Here is a 12,435-nt window from a genome sequence, read left to right on the forward strand (position 1 = left end):
ATYTTTTTTCAGAAATTACAAGATTTAACCTACTTTAACATCAGTTCACTTCTGTCAAAAATATTTTATGAAAATTATTTTTAACTCAAGTTAGAAAAAATAGYGTGAACTTAAAATGGTAAGTCAAAYGACAAMATAAAAAGTTTTCATACCAAAAATGTGCTCTATTTTGAGAAACTGCTTCACTTTTCCTCTTCASTAATAACTAACTGAAAGTACTCTTTACACAAACCACTTATGAAATGCTTGAGACCTCAAATACTTTCAGAATGGGAAAACGCTTTTCCAAAAGTTTCCCATGWAACCTGCTCCTCCCAGCACAACTGGCCTGCATGGCATATGCACTAAAGAGCATTGCCTGTGTCCAGACACCAAAGGCAGGAAAGCAGGGCTGACAGCCTGCTTTGGGCACTGCACTTCAGGAGGACACAAAGAGACAGTGTCCTGACACATCACATCACAACAGCATTCACAGAACATATTGCCTCGGGTTTTGCTCTGATCAATAGGCTGCCTCTCTCTGCATCTTCTTCCATAAAGGGTCTATGTTTAAGGAGGAGGTTACCACCACATAATAAGCACATTAATAACACTGAATGAAAGTCATTAACTTGCCAAATCTTGGCAAATTTTGTTGCCCAGTTTATAGGCTGAAACACATTTGGTTTTCCAACTAACAACAGAAGCTTACCTTCTTACTACAAGCTTCAGTGTCTTGTGTGAACCTTTCACCAGACAGATTGCTTCTTGTCGGAAGCCAGACAGGCCCACATCGTTGATGCCAATAATTTCATCCCCAGCCAGTAACTTGTCCACAGCTGCAGCTTTGCTCCCATCTTCTATCTGGAAAAAAAAGCATGGAATAAATGGTAGAATTATATAGGTTGCATAGAGCCACTTTTAAAATAAGCTGATGTACTTTCAATATTGGTTTCAACAAAAAATTAATACAATCATTAAATGCTTAACATAATTAAGATGGTATATTAGAAATCACTATAAATTAATAGTAATTATACAGACACAGCTAGAATAGGAAAGAAATAAAAGAGAGGAAACCTCCTGAGAAAGCTAGAAAGCTTGAGGGAAATTTGGGAATATAAAGAAGAACTTCTTCACTGTGCATGCACTGGAACAGATTGCCCAGAGAAGTTGTGGAGTCTCCCTTCACTGGAGATATTCAAGAACTGTCTGGATGCAAATCTGTACTCTGGGATGACCCTTCTTGCACAGGGAGATTGGATCAGATGATCCACTGTGGTCCCTTCCAACTTGTCCCATTCTGTGATTCTGTGAAAAGCATCTATGGTCCTGACCTCTGTTCAATACTGAATGTGTAATCATACTTGCAAATAAAGCTTTGGACAGCCATCTTAAAATACCTTCTCTAGAGAAGATGGCCAGTAATATTAACCATTTTGTCAATAACATTAACACACAGCCAACTCCCAAAAATCTGGCGTGCAATGAAATCCCAAAACGTTGCTTAACAGGCTGGTCTAGAAAACAAAAGTATTTTCATCAGGAACATAACATTAAGGAAAATACCYGAGAATTTACCATCCATGCAGCTAATTAACAGCTCTAGCTTAAAAACACAAGGGAAATTCACTGGAAGATTATTTTGCTGCCAAGGCATCTCTTGAATGCATTAAATTTTTATACAATTATTCAATACCTGTGKCTAAACCACATTATTAATGTAAGCATCAGGCTTTTGCAATTTCCACGGCAATAAGTCCAAAAACCCCATGTTTAAAGTTACTCACTTTCAAAATTTGAAACAAATCTCAGAARTTTGATCAGACAGATTAACCAGTACCAACAGTTTAAACTGATTTCAAGTGATGATTACAAGGATGTTATGAGGTTATGCAAGGGGAAAATTAGAAGGCCCAAAGCCCAGCTAGAACYTWATCTGGCTACTGCTGTAAAAGACAATAAAAATATTTTCATAAATACATCAGCAAGCAAAGGAAGGAGGGCTAAGGAAAATCTTTATCCTTCATTGGATGTTCGGGACTATCCCTTTAAAAGAGGGGCCTTTAGGGACACARTTTAATGGTGGACTGGGTGGGGCTAGGTTAACAACTGGATTCTATGATCTTAAAGCTAATTTCCAAATGAAACAATTCTATGATTCTAAGTATAGCTGTAGGTATTGAACACTTTGCAATTCAATCCTTTAGCTTTCTAGTTTCTTCCTATCTCCTTTGCTTCAACACAGCYTCTGGCTTCTCGTTGCTTGGCTTCATGATCTATTCATTTAATTTTATTCCTCCCTCACTTGCTCATAATCCATATCCCACATTTTCCTGTACATTTGACACTCTGTCTTCAAAGCAAAGACTTTCATTTATGTCTTCATTACAGTATCACTGACCCACATTATTAAATGCCAGCAAATTTACAAAGAGTAATTCCTTGTAATCACCCCAATGGCAGAAAGTTTCATAAAGAACTGTCATCTTCTGAGGCACCAAAGTCAATCAGCAATGAGATAAAACCAGAGGAAAGTAACTTCATGAATTCTGAAGCTCACAGTACCRGTTTTAGAAAGTCCAGCAACAAAAATATAAATTAAATAACCTAATAAAAAAAGCAATATCTCTTGATGAAAGTAGTTAAGGATGATCTCATAGAGCACTCAGTCTCATTGCAGGCACATAAAGCTCTCTTTATGCAAGTTTATGATAGWTGTTCTTAAAAATCTTCAGGCCTGTAAACCTAAGCCAAATAGAATACCATGAAAAATGCTTAGTCTTATATCCCATTCTAAAACACTCATTATTAATACTAATCAAGAAACTTAACTTCCAGAACTTCTTATCTTACAAAAACCCCAGGTAATTAAAGACAGAGCAAGTTTCTACATCCCCATACATCTAGTTTTCAAGTTATGATCTGTCCTCTGACCTGTTCATATTTTCTCTAAGCATCAAGAATTTACCAGAATACCAAAGTATCACTGCAAATCCTCAGTAAAGTTGGAAACAAGGGGGTGGCAGGGGAAATTGCTTATATGTAAGTAAAGATTTCRGTTCAGAGATGTCAAGTATAGGGCRACTGCCRTATAAGGGACACTGAAATCAGGCTGAGCAGAACAAGAGAACAGGCAGCCTGAGACTTGAATCTGAATCCCAAGAAGGTTAGAAAAGTGGCACAAAAACCTTAAGGAAAGTCAGAGTTAAATCACTAGAATTGCAGGGGGAAGGTCAAGTGGGGGGGGTGGCGGCAGGGGGGATGGGACAGGGCACACATGGCAGGGGGCAGAGAGGGAAAGTATCTTGGAGGAGACACTTTAAATTCCAAATGTAGATGTCAATCATTTGCAGCCCTTATGCCCCAAGCAAGGCACCAAAACATAATAACAAGTCTGAGATGCCCCTGGGCCCCAAAACACCTCAACAGGATCTTTTTATGTCTGTATGAAAAACAACAACAACAAAAAAAAAAGCTGGGGGGGGGCGGGGTGGTGGAATCTGTCTCCTAGGGTTTGAAGGAATGTTCATTGTTCTCAGTAAGCATGTTTGTTTTTTCTTCASGCTGGCAATGCACTGACAGCAGGGAGTATTCAGTTACCCCCTCTGAGTTTTAATTTCATCTGGGAAACTACACATTCCACACAAAGCCAGCTTTCCAAGGAGACTCTGGCTATCCAAAACAACATTAATCAWAAAACCTCAACAAGTATTTAAAAAATCAAAATCTAAGCACAAAACTGAAGCCATCCTCATGAAATTTTGTGTGGCCATAAGATCTTGTCTTCAGATCACCTGCAGGCAGGGAGAATAAAAACTACACATCCATTCACAGTAGAAGTCTTTTCAAGCTGAATAAATTTAAACATAAACCTTTCATACTCAGATCCCCAAATGGTGGTACAGATATGACTCCACTTGACAATACACTTTCAAGTGGAAATGGGAAAGTTAGAYAGGAAAAATCCAATTTCTTCTTTTACATTAGAAGTCCTTCCTTTAGTCATAACAACTAAACACACTAGGCTTTGCACACATATAAAGAAACACAGCCAAAAATATCCAAGAGGATAAATATAGCAAATACACTGCTATATTAACCAGCCTTCTTTGTGCAAARTTGGACAAAGCCATTCCAGCTTCTACTCCAGGTTTTCTCTTCTTCTGTTTACTAGTTTTAATATTTATTGTCCTTATTTGTTCACCCATTGATTAACTTTCCATCTCATCAGGCATTAACTAGAAGTGTAAATTCCAACCAAAATACATGAACATTTCAGAATAGCAAATACACTCAAAAATGTCATTACTTGTCACACATCAATCACGAATATATTTCACTATCTTCAGAGTCAGCTGTGCTATGATGTGTTCAGGATTTAAGCCCAACTTTTAAGACTGAAGCCTGTATTACCTATCTACCTAGTATCGATTTCTTTTAGAACTTTAGGTGACAGAAAAACTAGGTCAATAGCTGAAAATAAAGCCTTGAAAATGCAGAGAGAGGTTTTAAGATGAAGTCTTTTAAGAACAGTCAGGAGGAAGAGACTGCCTCAGTCACTGTCAGCTGGCAGATACAACTGGATGTAACTCAGCAGGAACTGAACTCCTGTAAGCACACACATCTTMACATTTTTATAGCAATAGCAGGAAACAAAAGACGCAAAAACAATCAACACCTTATTTTCTTATAAATAACAGACATAAGCCTTCAATAAACATATATAGTTACACAGGTTATCTTGAATGAGCAAGGGTTCTAGAAATGCCCTCAAACCATGCTTTTGTTATGTACTAAAAAATCATACCCTCTTACTAGGCTAAATTAACACGTGTAAACATGTTGACTTCCTATCCTTAGCAGTGATGTTGGTATGCTACCAAAAAAGTGTTTTCAAAAGGAGATGAAAAGGATGTTTGTTGACCAAAAGCATCTGCTTAGACAGTTTCCATCTCTCACCCTGCTGTCCCTGATGACCTCCCTGGAGTCAAGAGCAAAAGCAAACTTTGGGATCTGTGCATCAGGGGGGATTGTGAGTGCAGACCTTGCCAGCATAACAGTATCTATGTTAAATGTCACATCTTCTCAAATTTATTTTTACTTATATCACATCCACAAAACAGGAAGAAACACTGAAATGGAGATACGAAGATTTTAGAAAAATATTGAAAAAAACAACATACACGTAAATCTAGTATGTGAAATTCTTCCTGTAAAAAGAAGATAGAGCATGGGAAGAACTGAGACATGGAGAAAATGTTTAACAGCTAGATACACAAACATGTTCACAGGAATACAAATCTGTATTCCTCCTGTTGGTAATAAATAGAATGGGTAAAATAATGGCATATCCAAAGTTCCAGCTTTGAATTGCTGCACTATTGATGGGGAGCACCAATTCTAGCACACAACCCCTTCACTTCTGTGTTTATCAGGCYTGATGCTTTACTTAAAATACCCACATTCCTCTATAGGCACCTGTATAAACAAGCAGGAGACAGGTTGGGGAAATACTGTGTCATATGAGAGATCTAGTTTTGTTTACAAAGCCAACAGCTTCTTGTCCGTGCYGTCTTTGGACAGGGTGGGAGACGGGATGGAAACCCAAACCCACAGACAAACACAGGAAAAAACAGCACCACTTATCAGCATTCTGCTATCAGCTGTGATAAACTATTTTATCATAATTCATTTCTTGTACAGCCAAGAAATGTTTCTGTGGTTGTTTGTAGTACAAGTATCTAATACAGTTTTCCCACAAACTTAACAATCTTTGTAGAAGATCTTCAGAACAATAAAATGTRGAAAGTGTCAATTATTTTGATTTGSAAAGACTTAAACAAAGGAGAAAAACCTCTACAGTTCTGGCATTTGTGTAACTGAGGAATAAACAGAAAAGTAACGGAACTGATCTAACTCCAGCTATACATTCTGCAAATGCAGYCTGGAGTGGGCAGGGCTGCATTCACCAGCAACACTCATGGCTCAGACTAAGGCAGGATAAAAGAGGGGTGCAAACTCCAACAGGACCTAACTGGTCCAAGGACAACAGGTGTGTATATGTAAGGCATCACACATAGGCATGAATACACTAGAAGCTGGGCAAGGCTAATGCGTTTGATTTTACATTCCTACATGTCTTTTCTCTCCACTCTACTTGGACTTTGAAAGGGACTGTTGGAAGGACACCTGGCAGGGAAGAAACTCCAGCCCCATTTTACAGATGGGCTTAGAACTATAYATGGAAACAAGGCCCAAAACAATGCAACATAGCTGCAACAAAGCAAGGAATTCTACACAAACTTTCACATTAATGGAGAGTACTTTTAACTCTGAACCACCTCTTCCCACAACTGCAGGTTAAATAATCAGCATTAACTACCCAACATGAACCCTAAACACCACCATACAAAGCAGAGAAAACTTAATGATGGGCTGCCAACTTRCAAACTCTGGGCCTATGCAATACTACCCAATATTATTAACTTGACAACTGCTGCACTTTGATCAAGCAGGTGGGTGTYTACTGCATTTGGTGACACACTAACTTAACACAGAAGCCAGAACTTCCCTTTTGCCTGGTATCATAAATTCACGCCCCAGAGCCATTGTCTGTACTTGCTCTTCCTGAGATTATCTTTAAACATTACAGCAAACAGTAAATTTTAGGAATGCTTAGTCCAGGACAATGTATTTTCCCTAACAGCAGTTTTTCTTCCCTAGACTGGAGGGAAACAGTTCACGGTCACTGTCACAAAACCACTGAACAGGCAGAGAAATCCCCCAATCCCCCTGGTCCAGCTGCTCTTTCAAAGCGTTCCCCATGGTGCTGCACAGATCTTGAGCTGGCAGGAGCCCTGCCTTCTGTCAACAAGTGATTCTTAAAAATCAAAATGGAAACATTTTCTTAAAGGGTGGAGTTCAGTAAYAGGACACAGTCTATCACAGACTTTTCTAATTGCTTGTTATTTAGTGTATTTAAATATTTGCCTGGCAATCTTTTCCTTTCTTTGCTGTTTTTTGCTTTAAAGAAGCATTATATGTTGAAAGYTAACTGTGGATACAGTTCTTTAAGTATTTATTCAGTTTTTATAATGGTGTCYGTGCCACTGTTTTGACAAAGGGCTGCCATTACTTGCACTAGAACAGGCCATTTTTGGGGGGGATTTATTAAAGCTGTAAAAACTGACTTCAGGCTGAAACCTAACTTCAGAGTTCCTCAAGCCAGAAATGTTTAAGAAGTATGGTAAAAAATCCACCACTTTCCTCTTTTAAAATTCATACATAAACTGATTAATATTTTAGCTCAACCTACATTCAAAATCATACCTACTTTAAGTCTTAGAGAAAATCTTTCCTATTATAAATAATCAATTACAATTTCTAAAGAGGTTACTGTTATTATATTTGTTTCTTTAAATCACAAAGTTGTTATGGACTGAAGACCAATTAAAGTACTTGAAGTTAAAAATTTAATGWAACTTTTCCCCCAGAAACAAATGATAACAATTTCCAGATGAAAAGTATGAGGAACAGAAACTTCATGTAGATTTGTAGGTTTAAAAAACCTGAACAACAGATGTTTACTTTTAAAGGTTTTTTTCAAAGTGATTCCACTGTTTCAGCAGCACAAATTGAAAACTTTCCATCACTGCTGAACCCTTCTCTTAGAAATAAATTACTAATAACTAAAAAAAAAAACAAAACAAAAAACAAAAACCCAGAACCCACAAACCCCCAACCCCCTTCATGTTAGAAAAGCACAGCAGTAATGCATTTTAAAAAAAGAAGGGGGAAAAAAAAGTGGGGCTGCTGAGTGTCAAGAATTTTTCTTTTTTTTTTTGCCATTACCACCTAAGCTTTACTAGTCACATTTTACAKCTTCTAAATAATATTTGCACATAACCCAAAGCAGCACGCCTGCATGTAAYTCCCATCTCTACAAAGCAACTGAAGATAAACTGTGCTCTTTGCAAGTCTTTCTGTGCAGGAGCTCTCTAGGGCAGCACAAAACCATCAGCGAAGCTTCCCAGCTCTTACAGTCCCCACAATCCTGAACCAGTACCCAGGTCAGAGCAAAGCCAGACCAAGGTTACCTGGGTAAGCAAAAGGCCAAGACAAGAGTGGGAAGGACAAAGATTCTGGAAGCAGGGGTGATGGCAGAAGCCTGCAGGTAGTGTTGATCCTGAAACTAAACAACTCCAGTCCATCCCTCCCTCCAAAATAACACCAAAATAACACTTGCAAAGCATAGCTTAAGTTTTGATTTTTTTTTTTCCTAGCACATCACCAACATCTAAACACCTTCCTACTGCTGTTGGTACAGCATTCATTCAGGCTGTACCATTCAATCTGTACACAACTTATTTAAAAGATTACTGAATAAGAACTCCCATTTACTTTTAGCCACGAGTTTGGCTTAGCCTTTTACAGAAGCTAATGGTACAGCCAGCCCAGAGGAACCCATCTGTAGTCATAGATACCTTACACTGCTCTTAAACATATCATCCTATCTTTTTTTTTCTTCAAAATGGCAAAATAATCTATGGTGTACAGTAATGTAATAAGTATGTAATAAGAATGGTGTACATAATTGTGCTATGAAAAGAAATAGCCAGCTGGACAAAAGAGAACTTCTCTATATGCAGTTTACTTATTCTAACAAACCTCCGACCAGACAAGTTTGAAAGGGTTGGATTATCTGCATTTACTTGTCCAAGTTTGCTTATGGATGATTATACATATATAGGCTGTTTACATATGCAATCTCTGCAGTTAACATGAAGCATTTTTATAGGTCTACATTTTTGTTCTTTCAGCTATTACGAACAATGATAAGAAYGGTTTATAAAGAGGTTATGCCTAGAAACAACTTGTATTTTATCTATTCAAACTGATAACAGGAACAGGCTTCCAAGAGGAAAAATATGACCTGACAAAGTAATCTTTACGATCATAAGGTTCAAGGTTTTTTACTTTGCAACTATCATACGCTTTCAACAGTGCTGGTTTATCTTTCTGCCTTCCTGTCCATCCCAGGAAAAYAATGTAAACGTTTGCCAATGCGCCCTTGACAAAAACACTGAATGCAATCCAACAGCCTGCAAAACCACTGKATAATTAGGGAAAGAGTAGGAGTTACAAATCAAATTAAAAAAGAACCCTGAATGTGTCTGTATGATTGTGTAGATAGGACTGTGCACTAATTAAAAAAGGAAAAGATCAGTTTCATCAACTTGAAGTTTGCTTGTGAAGAACTACAACATGCCTAACAGACACTGAAAGACCTAGTAGATGGCAACAGTATACTTGCCAAAAAAAAATGTAACCCATTTCATTCAGTCTACCAGTCTAAATGTGGCCTTTTACAAAAATTTAAGTTTCATGTATGACTACGTCTACAGACCGCTGTGGTTAAAAAAAAAAAAGCTACACTATTAGACACAGGTAGCACTGATTAAGACCCAGCAACAGAAAAAAACTGCTTCACTGCCTGTTACTTTCAAAAAGCACTGTGATGGGTCTGCCAAAAGCCACAGGAATTTTACAGTGTGTTAGGTTTCCATCTGAAATACTTTCTCTTGAACAGCCCATTTTTAACAGAATGCTTATCTTGACTAACTCGTACCATTATTTGGTTATCACCACAGCTGCTGTTTGGGATTTTCCATTTTTTTCATAGCACAAATGCTCATTTTGACAGTGAGCAAGTATAATATTTCCCAGTAATTCTTGTAAGAAGACTTTTATCAACCCCTGAAAATGTGACTTTTATCCCAAAAGGAAAAGTTATTTTTAATAGTTACTGCAGAAGCATTTAAGAACTCATTACTATGCAGTGAACAGAACATAATATTACACATCTAAACAAAAAAATCTAGCAAACAATGAGAATGACCTGCTGTCATAATAACTGATASCATTTTCTTCAGCAAGATTTCCCCACTTTGCAGTACTATTCAACTTTAAAGGGAAAAAAGGCTCAGCAAGGTGCTGAATTTTAAAACATGTCTTATTTGTTGATATCCTTGCCCRTTCCACCTCAAAGAAAACAAACAAAAGACTTCAAAAGAAGGATCAGGCTCCTCCTAAAATTTGAGTGTTTTAAACTTTAACAACAGAATCTTATCTTTACATTAACTTTTGATCTCTGTTCAGAATTTATATTCACATTCCCAGAGCATCCAAATAACAGACTGAAGCCATCCTTTGCCACCATCTTCCTCAAAAATTCAAATATTAAAAGCCAAATTCAAACGAGGGCACATTTATTCCTTCCTCCCCCACTGCAGGGCTAAAATAGTCAAAACCTACAGTTGTCCTTATTCACCTTCATGTAATTTATAAAAACCCATTTACTCTAAAACTGTAGTACTTCAGACTTAATAGATAAAAGATATCTGCTTCATGTTTCTGCTGTGCACTCTGCATGCCATTTCAATTCTTCATTCTCAGAGCAATAAAAACTCGGAACCAAGTAGGATGACCCTCAAGAAAACAAAAAGGGATACTGTTACAGAAACAAAAAAGGTCTGGGTAACCTTGCCCTTAGTTTGTCTTCTGTTCTTGTTTATTACTGCCTCAGTAAAGGAAGAGAGTTTCCCTCACTCCACTTTGACCCAGAATTCAAACATGAAAAGATGAAGAAGCAAACACTAAAAACAGCAATGAATACATTTTTCTAGGGCAGGAACTGCAATGTAATTGCTACTAAAATTACCAAACACAATTCACAAAGCAAGTTGCAAAGAAYTGTATGGCAGTTTCTACTTGATGAGGCCCACTTTTGTCAGCTTGCACTATCTGAGCTGCCTGGTACCATCAGACAGGGGGCTGCTTTTTTGGATACAGACTGCTAATAAAATCATCGTAAATCTCTCATGATGTTCCAGTAATAAAAAGAGCATGTCAGTAAAAAGAACCAACWGTGTTTTATGCAGTACATTGACAAGATGGAATAGTACCCATCTGCCTTCCTAGAGCACATATGTGGCTGAACAGGGCATGAAACATTCATGAAGTTTGAGTTAAGCACCAATATCTTAAGCCTGTTCTGAGTTGAGAACCTGAAAAAAGGAAAACTCAGTTCTGTGGAGAGGAACTAATCTGTAGCAATTTACACCCCACACATCAATCACATGAAAGCATCCCTGCCCTTATTTCCTTAGCCCTAAGTACTCTGGTACCATTTATTTCAGATCTAACAAAAAACAAAAATCAACCAAACAAAACCACCAMCAMCAACAAAAATAAGCTAACAAACCCCACTTCCCCCCAGCAAACCCAAAAATTTTCTTTAAAAGAAATTTTCCTTTTTTCTAAACAAGCCTAGATGTTCATAATTTCAAATTCTTCATTTTAGGTAGTTTATTTGATATCTTATTCCTTAAAACTGCATTACTTTATATCATCACAGAACCTTAGAAGAAATTCCTTCCTTATGAAAAATTTACCATAGGAAGTAGGTATGCAACCATTTTGGGCATTTCTGTACCTTGCCTCCTTTTCTCTATTACAGAGGCTTAATTCTTTCTAGGATTGAGAGATAATTAAYTAATAAGGTAATTATACTGGGTCAATGACAAAGGTTATTTTTTTCTTAAGAAATTACAGGATTGTTCTGTGAATTATCAATTAATGCACTAAAATCACCATGGAGTGTAAATTTACACAAACAGAAGCTGTATGGATTTAACAGTAAATTGTGTTGTAGTATTGGAGAATTCTTATATTCAGAAGTTAGAGTATGCTTACTACTCGAAATGGACATTTTCCAAATTGGCTTCCATTTGCAAGTCTTTTTCAAAAGCTTTATTGTATTACATGTTACTGACCTAATTAGTTCTAGGAGCAGGAACATTACTTCAAAGACTTAAAAAAATAAAGACATATCAAAACATTACACACACAATTAGCTGCTTTTCCTGATTAAAACCATGTATTTAATTATGACAAAATGATTCAGTTTGACAAACRTCTGTATTTCTGTTTGGCAAAAGCTATCTGACATCTGTGCAGATGCACTTATTAAAAGACACATCCTGCTCATGCAGTGCAATTCACAACTTCACTGTGCAGCACTCACCCAAGTATGAGTGGAATTTTGGGAAAAAATGTTTGTACAATTATTCTTGCAACACAGGAGAACATTTATAATTACACTTCTMTTTTCTGACATCGGTGGTGGGACCACTGTATGTGCACACAAGCATCATATACAGAGCTCCTTGTCTCACACTGCTGCCTATGCCAGCAAATACAACTGCTTCTCGGGAGCATATATTCTAGCAGCATGCAACCACACTCATGAAAAATTCATGCCTGAGCATGCCAGTTTAGGATGTCAGTGTTGGCAGAAAGTTGAATGTTCAAATACCACATTGCACAGGAGATTTTGAACTTGCTCCTGATAACTGACAGATCATTTAAAGACTGCCTGTATTGACATTCTGA

The 12,435-nt window shown here is 37.3% G+C and overlaps 1 protein-coding gene across 2 annotated transcripts in view; it reads right to left on the bottom strand.

The window, feature by feature from the left end:
- Positions 1-12,435, bottom strand: part of SHROOM2 (shroom family member 2) — a 114,541-nt gene that overhangs the window by 66,697 nt on the left and 35,409 nt on the right. For both annotated transcript variants that reach the window (XM_057389753.1, XM_057389745.1), the window contains exon 2: positions 692-843. In XM_057389753.1, coding sequence (XP_057245736.1) covers positions 692-843 — 152 coding nt within the window. The remainder of the gene's footprint in view (positions 1-691; positions 844-12,435) is intronic.

Source organism: Malurus melanocephalus, unplaced genomic scaffold (genome assembly GCF_030028575.1).
Source record: "Malurus melanocephalus ecotype Western Australia unplaced genomic scaffold, MMel_1.1 scaffold_1, whole genome shotgun sequence".
NCBI classification, from domain to species: domain Eukaryota; kingdom Metazoa; phylum Chordata; class Aves; order Passeriformes; family Maluridae; genus Malurus; species Malurus melanocephalus.